The sequence below is a fragment of the Bactrocera oleae genome, chromosome 2, assembly GCF_042242935.1.
Source record: "Bactrocera oleae isolate idBacOlea1 chromosome 2, idBacOlea1, whole genome shotgun sequence".
NCBI lineage: Eukaryota > Metazoa > Arthropoda > Insecta > Diptera > Tephritidae > Bactrocera > Bactrocera oleae.
Window position 1 is genome coordinate 84,069,488 of NC_091536.1, and position 16,781 is coordinate 84,086,268.

General features: G+C 31.3%; 1 protein-coding gene across 1 annotated transcript; it reads left to right on the forward strand.

Moving 5' to 3' along the window:
• Nucleotides 1-368: 368 nt before the first annotated feature.
• LOC106624325 (uncharacterized) lies at nt 369-16,230 on the forward strand. The gene is made up of 2 exons (XM_014244025.3): nt 369-1,288; nt 14,184-16,230. The coding sequence occupies exons 1-2, from the start codon at nt 784-786 to the stop codon at nt 14,219-14,221; spliced, it is 543 nt and encodes a 180-aa protein (XP_014099500.2). The 5' UTR covers nt 369-783; the 3' UTR covers nt 14,222-16,230.
• The last annotated feature ends 551 nt before the right edge of the window (nt 16,231-16,781 follow it).

A 16,781-nucleotide genomic window follows, 5' to 3' on the forward strand; every position in this document is an offset into this window, starting at 1 on the left:
CTTATGAATTTCAATTGATTTCGATATTATGAATTAGCTTTGAAGTACAATAGGAATGTTTTTATTCTAAAGAATTAATATTTTACATTTCCTAATTTAATGAATATTTCTGCACAATACGAAAAATTAAAAAATAAAAATTCTAGATATATTCTTCAATCAAAAACTTTAAACTTACCATATCCAATAGGTGAATTTTACCCAACTACTGTGTGATGAACGTTTCCATGCAACCCTGTATGTACGCTGAATCGTATAAGCAATGTGAACGAGATAGCTGCTTGTAGCTCGGAGTACAACATGTTGAAATGGTTTCATGGCATGAATTCGCCTTGATTTGGTTTGAGTGGTCGCCATTGTTCTGCCAATAGGAATATTAATTTTCATTCGTTGTTGAACCGTTTTCGGGTAAAGTGTGTTACACAATTTTTCTCTAACGATTTTAAACGCATATGTATGTGTGTATAGCATATCTATGAGTGCGTGTGCTTTCAAATACATACTATTTTACAAATCGCCAATTATAGCAATTGTGGTAAAATTAGTATAACTACAATTGCAGTTAGAACCAGCAAGTGTTTAGTGGCGATTATAGTAATAGCAACAAACATTGTAGGCACAACGACCCGCCATAAAAACGCAATTGAGTGCAGTGAAAATTTATATATTGTGAGAATTTTTCACAGCAAGTGGAAAGTGTGAAAACGTATATAATTACAAGAGTACGATAGAAGAAAACGAAAAAATATACATATATTAATTAATTTTAAACGATATTTGTGCATGTTTTATCAACGTTATACGGAAAGAGAAAAAATCTTGTGTAAATCAATAAAAGAAATGGCACCCTGCCAAGTTCATCCCATACTGTATCACAGTAATAAAAGCGCTAGGACACGTCCAGAGCGTCCGACTGGTGGCGTGCGTAGAAACCTCTTCGGTCCACCCGATCAAAATGAAATGGCGCGTAATTTCGACATTGAAAATGCCCGCCAACTAAAACGTTTGAATAATTATAAAATCATTGGTGAAATTGAGCCAAGTAGCAATGAACGACCGCTACCGGATCTGATTGCCAAGGAAGTAGAGGAGGCGTGTAAAAAAGAAAATAAAAAAAATACAAATGAGAAGCTTGAACAAATTAAGAATAGTGACGATGATGATGCGTTGACCATGCGACAGAAGCAGATTGAGAAAACACCAACGCTCCATACCGTTCGTGCCAACACCAAATCGGTCACCGAAGCAGCACGTTACAAACCCTACACTACGCAGACACTAATCACTGGTAAGTTTTATTAAACAAAAAAAAAAAATGAATACTAAACAGCTTATTAACATAATAGATATGGCAAAAACATATCATTTTCAAATTTTGGTAATTTTACACCACTTTACAAACTTGCTTATGTTTGTTTGGCAACTCTGCAAACACCTGATTTATTTCCATTTCCTTTTACTTGTGCACAACGACTTCCTTGCAAGGACGCGCGAAGTGCACAATAGGTAGTTCGTATAATTTCCGATTAGACTTCAGAGCGCTGACTGCTTGTTAAGTAAATATGTATATTTAGCACAAATTTTTCCATTTCAACCCCTGTTACGCAACAAAAGATGTAGTGTTGCCACGACAATCTTAAAGTAGGAACAGCTTTTTAACTTGAGATTCTATTGCGTTCTTATTTATTAATGCGCATTTTCTTAAAAATAAGATTATTTATTAATAATAATTTTTTTTTTATAAAATACGCAAGTATATTTATTTTCTGATCACAATTAATGGCAAAATGTTAAATAAATGTAGAAATAAACTATTATGCAATGCGTTATATGAACTTTATGTATTTTTACTTCTAATTAATTTTGGTAGTTCAAATAAAATGCTTTATTTTAATCTGCAAGAAAAGAAAAAAAAACAATTTCTCAAACATATTAGTAATGCTTCTGATTCATAACTTTAATAAAACTAGCTAGATTTTGAAAGCACCAAATTGTCAATCGGTATTTTAGCTTGACATTACTAAAAATACATATTTATGTATATTATTAAAAACTTAAGAAATCAAGAAAATCAGGAAGCCGAAATATCATTTCACTTTAAGCGCCGAATTTCTTTCTACATATGTATGTATAAATATGTATGTATTTGTGTTTGTATATATCTGCTGCTACATTAATATCTTTGGCAACTTACTGCACTGCACTCGATAAAATTTCATTTCCCACAAGGTGCATGCACTGAGATTACATTTAAATATGTGCACTTATATATACTTAGATGCATACATAGCTAACCTACCCGGCCCATGTAGGTCCCTTGCATTTTCTTTTAGGCGCCAAAAATCGCATTTGTATGAGACAAGTTGTGTTGCCTTTCTGCGTTCAGGTGTCCTCCTTTCATTTTCAAATACAAAACGCGCACTTGCAAACACACACAAACGTAAATATTTTGTTTGTGCGCCCATATACAACATATGTATTTTTGTATTCGCCTCTCCTTTGATGACACTTGGCGGCTATAGGAGTAAAGTAGTGAAATACTTTTGTATCCGAATGCAAACGCACATGTTTCAACACACACGTCTTTATCGATGTTTGGTTTTCGCGCCCGAATTTTTTCCCGCTTTAAAATCTTGCCGGACATCGCTCAGCCTTTTTACAACCACTTGCATGTGTGTGTGTAGTTCTTTAACACGCCGCCACAACACTTGGCGCGCGCACACACTTATCCAAAGATTTTGTCAATAAGACATTTTTGGCGGGCCTTCATAGCGCAAACAAACTATCGAAAGAAGTGCAAGAATCGTACACATCATACAAACATACAATTGTACTAATGTATGTACGTTTGTAGAAAGCGACAGCATAGCAAATGATTTTGTCACATTCTACTTGTCAGAGTATTCGCCATGCTATGCATATTTTCTTTACGTTTATTATTATTAATTTCTTTAGTTTTGTTTTGCTCGCCTCTGTTGCCAATTTTATTGAGCGTGTTGAGTGTTCATGCCGCTTATTTACAGTTGTATGCACATACATATGTATGTATGTATTGTGTGTAAGGAGTGCGTATGAATGAATTAATACACATAAATGTAGCAGTTTAAAAATAAGTATTACTTCGCACTATCCACTGATTACACAATTAATTTTTTGGGAACAAAAGTAGCTAAGGGTTACAAATTTATTAATTTTTTAAAATTTGAAGACATCTTGTATCTAAAAATTATTTGAAAAGAGTAGAATATTTCATAAAAAATAGCTTAACTCGTTTGAAGCATTTGATACTGAAAAATTGATTTCAAGCAAAGTACCACATGTATACACTTAACAACTTTAGTAGACTTCTTATGGAATTATCTTCTAAAAATATAAAAATTGCGGTTTTCGTGAAATTGTTTTGAATAGGCATTTCATTCAATAAATAAATTATTGTTATCGGCTTCATGAGAAAAAGTAGATCTTTGTATGTTACATTTCAGAGTGGTTTACAAATCGAAATTATTATCAAAGAGCTTATCATTACCTGGCAAATATATCTAAAAATGAAAAAAAGTCGCTCGATAATGCCGCTTCGGAGAAATTTTTTACACCGACTCTGAAAACAGCATTTAGAAAAACGCGTTTGAAGTTTTGGATGCCAATTACACCTAGTTAAAGAATACTTACAAATACACTCATATCTCCTAAACTATTTGCCGGACCAACTTAACATTTTGGGAGCACATTCTCAAATAGTATGTCTGCATATATACATATGTATGTATGTATGTACATTTGTGAATATAATCCCTTAAGCGACTTTTTTATAACTATCATCTCAAAGTATACACAATTATTAACCCATCGATGCAAGTAGCTTTTCAACAGATGTTACATAATCTCGCTGGGCTACACTGTCGCTATAATAGTTAAAAATATTTTTGTCTTAATACATTTTTAATAAGTTAAAATTATTTTGCAGTTTTATATTTTAGCTATTAATCACCATGTTTTATGTAATTCCGTATTATTTAACACACGTTGTATATTATAAGGCAGAAGGTATATATATGTACATACTTAATAATTTTTGCTTGTATATAGCGGAAACTAAAACATTATTCTTTTTTCGTTGTTGAAACTATCAAAAATATTTTTATTTTCAAAATTTTGGCCCGAAATAGTTTTTCAAATGTAGAGGAGGAGGTTGTATCCGTACTATATGTATATGATGTATGAATATAAATTTTAACCATAATTATACATATCTGTATACAAACGTACACATGTATAATAAAAAAATTTTAATTTTCCAACTCTAAATTTGGTATGTAATAAACAAATTCGCCAGCAAAAGTACCAAAACTTCATACAAAAAAAAAAATAAAAATTGAATTAAACTCTACTTGATTTTGTGCAGCCAAAGTCAATGGCAGAATTTAAATTATGTTTTATGAAGAATTTAATTTGCATTCGACGCCACATTCAATATAAAAAATATAAAGTTCATTCGATTTGAATGCACTCAGCGCTCAGTCGCGTACAGTTGACGCGCCAAATAATTCATTAATAAACACACACAATGAGCACATGCACACATGCATACACATTTGTTTTATTATGAATACAACATCACTTGTATGTCCGTTGTTTGTCACAAAGATGCTTCTGTTTTGGAAATCTGAAAATTATTGCCCAATCTGCTCCAATGAGGCCGTCACTGCGGCCCGCTATGCCACTAGCTACTATGTTTTTAAATACACACATATGTACAAGCACATACATGCATGCAAATACACAAATATATTTTGTGTCACCAATCAACGCGCCCGTTTTTTGGCAATCATTCAAAAAATAATATAAGAGTAACAGAAATATTTTGTATATAAAAATAAAAATAAAAGGCAATAAAAACTCGTAACGAATTAACTTCGAAAACAAAACAGAAACTGCAAAGGCCGCTAAAGCAATTAAAAAATAAAAAAATAAAAGTACAAAAACAAAGTTACTACCTGTTCGATGACTGCAAAAACAACAACACGAAGCCTAAGCAGCAACATAACTTTCGTTCGTCGCGCTCGATCTTCTGAATGCGTCAAAATACATACATATGTATGTATGTATATAACACGAAGCAAAGAAGTAGCAAACGCAAAACGCAAATTGTCAAATGAGCGCCAAAAATATTTGTTTGCAATCTAGTCGCTAGTCGCGCACATGAAACGTAAATTTAACTTTTGGCGTAAACAACTGACAATCTCGCTGAGAACCGCTAGCAAATCGTTATAGTTCTTCGTTTGTAATCGGTCTTATCAGTTTCTGTTTTGGAGACTTTCAATGGCGAATTTATCAATGCCTTCGCGCCACTCCGTCTCTTTTTGGCTTTAAGAAGTATTTTATATTCTTGTTGCTTTTTCATGTTTTATTGACATAAAGTTTATCAGTATAGTTTAAATAAATACATGTATGTATGTATATTTGAATATAAAATCATGAACAATTTATGTGCTTATGTATGCTTACAAAGTAAACACTTTCATTTAAAACGAAAGTATTGATACTCATTGATATTTTGTTACTGTGTACTTCGCTATATGATTCCGACGGTTATTGGCATTTTTCATGGTGTTTATGGTATATTTATATATATTTTAAGAATACACAATAAAATTTTTAAAAAAATTAAATAAATATATTTCGAGATCGAAACATTTGTCTCCGAGTAATCACTGAAGCAAATATGAAATTAGTAGTTTTGAGAAATACGCGTTTAAAAATAAACTAATTAAGCTAATTGAACTGAGCGACTACATTTAAGAAGGCTGTAACTCTAAAACTAGTTGAGATATCGATTACAAATTTTAGTATGCTATTTTTTAAGTTATAACTTATCGAAATATGTTAAATTTTATTTTTTTTTAATTTTCTACTAGAGTAGGTGGTATTCTAGTCTAGCGGACAGAATTTGGAGGCGTTATTTGGCAAAAGAAAAAAAAAACATTTGATATGTTTACTACCAATTTTTTGTTTAAACAAATTTGCATAAAGTTATGCGTCCTTGAAGTAGAAACGAAAAAACGGCGTCCTCGTCATGATTTCTACCCTTGCTGTCATTCAATAAATTAAGCGTTGACGGATTCTTAAAAAACCATGATTGAATTATATAAGTCAAAAAACCTGTTCTTTCTAGTTCTTCTTATGAATTTACAATGTGTGTTTTAGAATCTATTATCACTTAAAAAACGCATTTTCAGTGGTTGAAATCTTTAAGCAATTCATTTTTGAATCATAAAATCAAAACAATACAAAGTAAAACGGCTGATTTTGACAGTATGGAACCAATTACTTTTGACCAATTGTTGTTTTTGAGCTATCGACACAAATTTATATAATTGAATGATAAATAAAACTGAAAAACAATGTCTTTCCAATTTTTTTAAATTTTTATACATAAATATAAACATAAAGTAAAATAATAATAACTATTATCAACTTAGTTTTAACTCATGATCGAGCAATAAATAATCTTAACCCCAACTTGCCTTAAGTTAATATTATAACTTAAATATGGTTTTTAATGAATAATTGTGATCTCGTAAATATTTATTCTTTTAATTTATTTGAATCATCTATGTTATTTGTAATTCATGCCTTGCTTCAATTACCGTCGATAAGTCATAAAGTGTGCATTTCCCTGCATAAATCCACGACTGGGTTTTGTTTTTATGTAAATTCTTTAAAATTTATGATTTTAGAAAATGCAAGAAAAATGCTTTCGAAAATATATTTAGAAAACCAAGTTTATTGTAAGAAAAACCAAGTTTTTTTAGTAATTCATCGAGATATTTTCTCATTTACGAGTATTGACCGAATATTAAAGTTATTTGAATATATTTCATACATGATTTAAGAACAATAAAATATTTATTTTTGAATCTGCGACCAATTTTGTTTGGGACTAAGTAAGACTAAAATGTAATTACTTTTCATTTATTGACACATGTACGTACATACATATATTCAATGTTCTAAAGGCAGGTGAAATATTTCTAATAGAAGTTTTCTACATACATATGCACATGCATACATACATATGTATGTACATATATAGTGTAATAATGTATGCGTGTATGTATAACTATTTTGCTTAGAAATACTCTATTCTGCTTGAATACCCTTTTATTGCATGCACATACATACATACAATTTGGTATATTCGATCAGAGACCTTTACAATAATAATAGATCACACAAATAAACGTAAGAATCGTAGGCAAAGCAGATGAACGCAAAAAAAGCAGCAAAAATCTCGTCACTGTTTTTGATACGACTACGAACAGTCAAACTGTACCACCGCTATCGTCGCCAGCAGTCAGTCAGCGAGTCATTGAGCCAGCTTGTTTATCTCTTGCTGCTCTGCATGTGTGTATGTTTATATGTACATATGTTTGTTTGCATATACATATGTATGTATTGTAGTATGTGTATATGCGCCTAAAGCTATACAAATGTATATGTGTATATATATTTTGCTATGCCAGTCCATCAAGCAAACAAATTTCATAAAGAGAAAATATCCAAAACAAAAATCGAATGATCACCAACAATTTTTTGCAATTAAAGTTTTATTTACTTACGAAGTGGCAATGCTGGCATTTAATTTGTAGTGATTTAGTTGAGTAAAATGTAATAATAGATATTTAAGTGTTTGTAGTTGCATTTTAAATTTCCACCTTTTTATTGTAAGTCATTTTATAATAAAAAAGCTAAAAGCTAAAGGTAACATTTTGGTTTCCACACTCGCTGAGCGAAGAGCGACGGCAGAGAGAACGCAAATATAAGAATGGAGAGCGCTCATAAAATATTCAAACGGTGCACTGGGTTCATGCTTTTATTTTGCTCGATTTTTTCACTATACTTATGTACATACATGCGTACTTATGTACGTATTCTTTCGTTTTCAACTCTTGCTGTTATTTCTACAATTTTGTTATTGTGCACATGCATACATACGTATATAAATTAGATTTAAATCGTGTTATTTGTTCGGCTTTTTGTTCACTTTTCGTCATCGTTCTGCAGTTGCATGCATTTATTAGACAATAGTGAGTACGGCACAGCGCCTATAATGGTGACGGCGACTGCGACGGCGATAGCGGCAGAAGTAGCCGCACCCACAATACTACATATACCAGCCGTACTAAATACTGTAGGTATCATCAGACTCCACCACGTCTGTCGCCCTGTATATACTGCGCAACAACTTAACTTTCGTACATATATACATACACACATATTTGCTGTTTATGTGTGTATGTGTGTATTTGTGCGCACTTCGGGTTTTGAGTTCGCATAAAGTCTTCGACCAGCAAAACAAAGCGAGAAGAAAAGCAGAGTGCGCACGAAAAAATGAAAAATATCAACTCCCCACTTTGCTTACGATAACAGTGTTGCCACACGTTGGTGCCTTCTAAAGGCAGCGTTTAATTTTTTGCGTAAGAAGTGCGAAACTACTGTATTTTCTGTTGAAAATTGAACTTAAACGCTAAAACTTGTAAAAACTAAACAAAAATATCGGCTGCTAAAAATAACTATGTATGTATGTATCAAATAAATACATACATAGATATTCATATGTGTATATATTTACAATATGTGCAAACATGCCTGCTTTCGCTTACACCTGCTACGCATCTATTTATTTGTCTCTAGCTACTGGCTACTAGTACAAGTGTATAATGTGTACGAAAACGTGATTTTTTGGCGGGAAATATCGTCTGCACCGACAGTACGCACTATAGATAAAACACACACATTTATTTTTATATCTACGAGTTGCTTCATACATGTTCGTTTGCCCGCTACGCTTCTTCACGCATCTTCTACGCATCTCTCACCCTTTTAACAATACATTTTCACTCTCGCATGCTCTCCTCCCCCATATTTGTTATTGTTGTTGTGTTCTGTTTTTTTTTTTACAATTCGCGCTTGTATCGCTCATCTACATGTGTAGTTGTTTTGTATATTTTGTTTACTTTATAATTCTCTCCACTTACTGTTTCTCCAATTTGAACGGCCTTCGGTCCATTTCTGACTCTGACTTGTACGATTTTTTGTCTGCGATGCAGTCAAGGCGATACGCAGAACTGGGTTTTGTGCGTGTACACTTTGGCCTGTTGTTGACGCGAGTCTGTGGGTGTACGACTTGCCGTTGGAGCTTACTTCACCCAGTAGGAATTCTTTGCGATTTTAATTGAATTTGAACGAATTAATTGAAATATTTCAATTAAAAAGTGAAAGAGAAAAATTTTTGAAATGATTAAAAATAAAAAAATATAATAAAATATTTAAAAATTTTATATTTTTTTATTTAAAAATATATTTCGTTAATTTAGATTTTAAGTAATAAACATACATAACGCGATTAAAATGGTTTACTTATCAAAAAAGATCAGCTATTTAGATTTCTATACTATTGATCTACACTTAACTGTTATATTTTTGAAAATCCTGAAAATTGTTATCTAGAGTTAGCCACTTTTGACTAATACAATTGCGTGTAGCTTACAACAAGGCGTGTAAAAGTTAAGAGCTGGTGCTGAATCTTTCTCGAATGGAGCTCAAAGAACTCGGCATCTGCGACGATATTTCGTTGTCTTACATTTCTTTGGGCTTCAATTGTATACCCTTAAAATAAGGTACATTAAGTTTGACACGAAGTTTGTAACACATAGATGAAAACGTATAAAATATATATGTAAATGATCAGAGTGACGAGCTGATTCGATTAAGCCATGCCATCTGTCCGTCTGTCTATAGGTTAACTAGCCATGTAGTTTTTAAGATACCGATATGAAATTTTGCACAAGTCGTTTTCTCCGCTAGAAGCAGCGCATTTGTCAGATCCGCCGATATCGGACCACTATAGCTGCCATACAAACTGACCGAACAAAATCGAGATAAAGAAATTTTGATATATTTTTATGTAAAATTTACCTCTGTAGAGTATTATTGCTGCGGTAACGTTAACGTTTTTTTTTTTCTAATATCTAATCTAATAAGGGATTATTTGAAGAAACTTCTAATCCAATATATATATTTCTTTTGTTACATCTATTCCAGAATTTTTATTCTGATTTCGCATCATTAGGAGGTCGCCCCTAATACAAATATTAATTAATATGGAGTGATTTTGAATAGAGTTAATTTTAATCCTTCTTATTCTACAGAAGAAACGATAATTCGGAGGTGTTTTGGTTAACGACATTTTTCCGATTTATTAATTATTTTCCTACACGGTAAAATAGTATGTGAAATAAGTGTGTGTGTACGTGTAAATTCGTTTCTTCTGTTCATCTATTGTATTATATATCTTGTTCCGCTTCCGGTTTGTTCCATAGCCATACATAGGTATTGGCTTATTGTTATGATTAGAAAGCTAATAAAAATTAAAAAATGTGAATAAAGCGCTGCACGCAACAACAATTATTAAACAAACTTCTCGTTTGACATTTCAATTTCAGCATTTTTGTTCTCGAACAGAAGATCAAGCGCCTGCGGACGCTTTTCGCCTTGGAGCCAAGCGCGAAAACCATTTTCAACTGCGTAACCCTTTTTATTACGCACGTTCAATCGATTAATGCATACATACAAATATAAGTTGTGGTTGTGCATGAGGATGTGTGTACAAACAAAAAGTTGTCTACCGCAATACTACAGTAGCGATAGCGCATACTTAACCTACAAGTTAAGCATTTCACTGTTATTATTATTATGTTTTTTTGTGGTTTGTTTTGATTTTGGTTTCTAATTTTCATACTTTGTTTTTTTGTGTCAATTTATTTTACTCCATTTGCTATACAACTTTCGTAAATATTTATAAAACGTAAAAGCGGTCGGTCGGCGAGCGTCAACGTCATACGAGTGACCACAATATTGACGACTACGACGGTGTCAACCATGACTCGCTGGTGTGCTGATAAGTAGTGATGGCTCATAATTTTCTTCGTTTGTACATATGTATGGATGTGTGTATCGATTACATAGTTATATAGAAAGAAAGTTGAGCGAAAGAAAGCAACTCAGCGCCATTGCCAATGTATTTAGTCGCGACGCGATTATTGTGTTGACTTTAATCCACCATTTTTGTCGCTTTTTATTGTTGTGTGTGCAGCTTAAAGCGGTTGTTATTATTTTGCCCGCCATTTTGTTGTTTTAACTTCAATTTTGTTTATAACTTATAACTGTAAATAAGGGGGAAAAACGGCAAAATAGTTTCGTATTGTTTTGATTGTCGCACAACAGCCGCTTCAACGCTGTCATCAACGACTTAGTGTCTTTTGTCTGTTTGGTTATTTTCGTGGACGCGTTGCGGTGGCGGGCAAAGCGGGTTTATTTACCTTCATGCCAACACGTTCAGCACGTTTGGACCGAAACTACAATGCAGATATGTATGTATGTGTGCGAATGTGTGTATTTTTGTATGTATGCATATGTACGTATGTGTTGTAAGAAAAACATGTAGTATGAATTTATGGCCAAGCGTCGTACTGTCTCTTTGACTCTCCCACTAATCACTTAGTTGCTTGTTTTGTGTGGTTTGACTGATTGTCTGAGTGGCAGTTTGCCTTCACTGGCTAAGTGTGCAGTGTTTAGCCTTTTAAGTGTGTCCCAGTTATAAGCTCGCTGTTTGATTGGCTGTTTTCAAATATTTTTGCTTTGTTTTGTCGAAATAATGGTGAAAACTTGCAATGCGCGATTTTTAGGTTATATGCATTGTTATTAGTTAGTTGAGCTGTTTGTTAATTTTTTTATTTTAATTTTTTAGTTTTTTGTTTTATTATTATTTTTCGTAAAATTTTAAATACAATAATATGGTGTGTAGTGATTTTTACAAGTTTGTGTATACGTGTATGTCTGTGTAGTAAATGCGTGTTTTTGAAAGTATTACAGCTGTTGAAAAAGCCATGCTTAATTGAAATGAAACGTGAAAAAATACAAAAATCTAAGGCGAGTGGAAATTAGCTAAACTGTTTTTTTGGTTTCTATATTTTCAAATGCCGCTGCTGATTAGTATTGCCGCATGAAAGTATGAAAGTAGTTTATGTATATTTAAGTTGATTTTAAGCGTAATCTAACATTATTATAACGGATAGAATAATTTTTAACCGGAAAATTTTTATATGAGTGTGGCTGCTAAACGTGGTAAGGGGGGAAAAGGTTTCATTACTAATTGTTGCCCAATTTCTTCTAAACAGCTTAATTTGATTTTAGTACAAAATTTGTGTTTAGAGTGAATCCGTAATTAGTTATAATCAAAAGCATGGCTAATTGTAATTTCTGGGCATTTCTAATTGCGATTTTCGGATAAAAATGTATTTATATGATTTTTTAATTCTGTGGTTGAAATTGACTGTTTAAGCATTTAATGAAGTGCACGCTAATTAAAGTAAATAAATATACGTTGAAAATATTATTTTACAGTCTGTTCGAATTGGAATTATTTCTAGTAATATGTACCATCTTTCACAATACAAAAAAATTACAAGTTTTTTCATGTTTTTTCGAATTATAAAATAATTGTCAATTAAGGGATATTGTTCGTTTTCACTACAATCTAAATATGTTAAAATAAATATTTAAATAAATAAAAAAGTTTGAAACATTTTCCTGAAATGACTATGACTATTGTATGTTCAAATAGGTTAAAAAAAAAAATTAATATAATTTTCACAAATCTTTAACTTCAGTAACTCGAATACTTGGAAAAAATTTTGTATGTACATAAAGGTTGTGAATTTTTTAAATAAACAATTTTGGATTAAAAACTAAATTTACAATCTAAAAAAATGAATACATGTTAATTCAAAAACATTTTTTTGTTTTTTAATTTTTAATTATAAACTTGTGATCATTATTTTTTTTCATTCCGGTATTTGGGATTATTTTGTTTTCTTTGCATTTGGTATTTGGTACTACTAATTTGAAAATGTTTTTAAATTAAGATTTTGAGGCATACAAAACAAATAATGTATTTTTCAATATAAATGTTCAATTTCCAATTCAATTATATTTTTAATATTATTTCATTATATGCAACCCTGGTATATATGAAAAATAAAATATTCTTTGGATATAAAATTCATTTTCATCTACTGTTAGATTTTCAAGTGATTTTTGCTCAAACAATTCCACGAAATGACTAACGAAAAGTGAGACCTCGCAAACAGCTGTGTCACTAAGTTTTTATGATTCGATGAAAGAAAAAAGCATTTTCTAAAATTATGTTATTCTCTGCTTTTTCCGTATATCGTATAATAAAGCATACTTTCAGTACTTTGCATATTGAAAAATATGGGTCAAACCAGTTGATTTGTTAGTAACCGTTTATTGGCTGTCAGTAAAGAAATATTAATTATTTAGACATTGATTTTAGAACCCTCATCGCATGCAGCTATTCGCAGTATATTAATAATAATATTTACCAATATGGTACAAATTCCAAATCACAAATCTACAGTATAAAGTTGGCTTATTAGTGATTTAGGCATCCAATCTATATACTCGTATATGATACCAAGCTTTTATTATCTATTTGGAGCAAGATTAGATTTTAGCAGCTTTGCGGCAGTGCTCTTCCACCAAATGCAATCTATTTGCATTCATCGAACGCAAATGCAAATGCACTCTTTCCATTAGCATTTGTCAAACATGATTCGCGTGTGCGTGTATATATGTGTGTGTGTGTGATGATTACGTGTTGCTTTATATGCATTTCGATTTCATTCGAATCTGTCGTTATCAGCAACTGGCACAATGCTGTGCATTTTAATGCCATTTTTGCGTCGCAGGTAATATGCCATGTTTACTCTTTGTATTTGTTGTTGTATGCCGACCGACCACTTGAACGATATTTGTGCTGTGCACTTTTACTGCTTGTGACAAATTGATAAGCGCTTACATTCGGGTGCGTGTGAATGGACTTACTATTATGAAGGTCATTTACCATTTGCCGAGCACAGCGCTCCGTCCAAGAAGTTGGAAGTGTAAAGATGCCATATAATACAAGCATAAGCAGCATTAATGAACAATCAACTAATCAACAGCAATCATAAATGTACTAATATTTTTATTTCACTACTAAATGCATATGCACTGATCGTTTTTTCACTCCCTTCTCTTTCTTTTGTGTTTGCTTTTAGATGTGATGCCAAAGCGAAAAGCCATACCACCGCCTTAGATGCTGATAAATGTTTTTGATGGATGTGATAATGCGGGTTATGTACTAAGCGTTTGCTGCTGCAGCTGAAGGGGAGAGCATATTGATTTGAAAACTGTGAAAATTGAAAACAAAAAACACAAAATGATAATTACACAACTGGCGGAGACATTGTCATTAGCTGCGTGCAGCTTGTGACGCCAATTGCCGAATTAGTGAAATTCATTATTTGCTATTTTTAAATTTTTATTTATTTTTATTTTTATTTTGTAATTTATTTTTATTTAATTTAATTTTTTATATGTTTATAATATTTGTTTTTGTATGAAAAACATACTGTCATTGCTACTAAAAAAGTCAAAGTGGCGTGTTAAGTTTAAAAAAATATACATACATATAAGTATATTAACGCATTGCACGCAGGCTAACAAAGTGCAGCCCACAGTTCCGTATGGCTATATATACTAAGGAACAAACGGCTGCGCGGCGCGGCATAAGCGAATAAGAAGCAGCGAAATTGTGTGTGTAGAGTGGCTGGCCAGTGCAATTTTACTTTCTTTATTTTATTTTTTATTTTTTTTTTTTTGACGAACGTTTAAGTTTTCACTCCTCCCCCATATCATCATGTCAATCGTTCAATTTGTTGGCCTGTGTTATTAACCAAAACATTCATACAAAAAAAAAAAACTTTGGAATGATCTCAATTTAGCAATGTTGTAGTGTGTGTGTAAGAGTATTATTTTTCCTCTTTAATAAAAAAGAAATATACATAAAAGTACCAAAAAAACAACACACATTACATAATATAAAAACTAATTATTTTAATTGAATGTACATCGAATTTGTATTTTTATTATGGGTTGAAAATGATTACAAAATTTTTAAACAAATTAAATTTTTATTTTTATTATGGGTTGAAAATGATTACAAAATTTTTAAACAAATTAAATTTTTATTTTTAATTTACTCACAATGCAACACTTCATAGAATTACAAAAAAAGGCAAAACTACAACACAAGCAAAAAATATATAAAGAAATAGACTAAAAACAATAAAAATAAAATAAATGTGCAACAAACAATTTTGTAAGCAAATTCAAACAAATTATGTAATAAAATACTGCGCTGGTAAGAGTAATGGTTGGATTTATGCAACAGTTGATTTTAAGAAATTTCGAAAAAATAGCATTCAAAGTGCGCATTTCGTTCATTAAAATTTTAGTTAATGATAAAATCTGAATTTTTAAACAAAAAATAAAAATAAAAACTGTGTGCCGTTATAACCATACACGCTTGTCGGCGCAGTTGCATTTGTTGGTGTTGTATTGAATGCACTGAAGCATATGCGCAATGGCAATAGTCGAAAATAGTAAGATTTAACTTTAAAATACAAAAAAAAATAAAGCAACAACAATAACAATAATAATCCTTACAACCTTTTCTAGCAACTTATTTGATTGTGTAATTATAATTTATTTGTTTTGCTGCTAGTGCATATTAAGCATTTCAAACTCTAAACTCTTTAATTCCTCATTAATCTTATGATCGATCAATTATAAATACTATTTTAGTTCTTTAGTGACAATTTTTTTGCTTAAGATATATGCATATATACATATATATTTTTAATTAAATTTAATTTTAAATTGTTTTATTTAATTTTTAAATAAATTTTTTACATATTTTTGTTTTGTTGATTTGTATATAGTAGATACAACAAACTACAATATACTATGTAGTAGTATTAGTATGTAGAATGTGTGTTTTGTGTATGCGCTTGAGCTGATCGTTTGTGCTTCAGTGTTTTGTGCAAGTGAAACCCAGTAAACAGCTTACAACTGTAGATATTCTTATGTATGTAAATTATGAAGAAAAAATTATATAGTAATTGTAATTATTTGATTATCAGTGTGAGAAAATTTGTAAAAATTACTTAAGAATATAATTGTAATAAAAAAAGTATATCACAATATCTTTTGTTATTGGCGAATGAACAATTTAATAAAATATATATTTGAAAGAAAAATTAATTTTGATAACTTTCGCTTTTATTTTGTGGAAAAAGGGGAATATAACAAGTAAAATCGTTACCTTTCACAGGTGCATTTCCTATAGCATAAAAGGTTATACAAATAAGGTCAAAAACAACTAGCTCGTATTTGGTTGAGCGTTTTGGATACAGAAGTAAAAAAAATACGCAAGTAGAAATGGGATGTACCACTGCTATTCTCTGGTATATACTTTATAGGATGTTTTCTTCTCGGTGTTACAAACTTAATGTCAAATATACCCTGCTCTCGGTATAAAAATTGGCGTCAGAAAAGAAAGACTAGGAAGTTTTGATGTAGATTAAACTTCCGCTTATTATTTTGTTTAAGATATCACAAGTTACCTGGAACAATTGTCACTCATACAGGCTCTCTTGAAAGACGAGATTCGTAAGATTGTCCAGTAGGCGCCATTTTGTATGCAAATGTTAATACACTTTTTTTACGCACACAAATACATGTTTAAATAAGTCTGCAAGAGAGAAATTAGATTACTTTTTCCCTCCTCTTGGAAGTAGGTTTTTTTGAGAGCT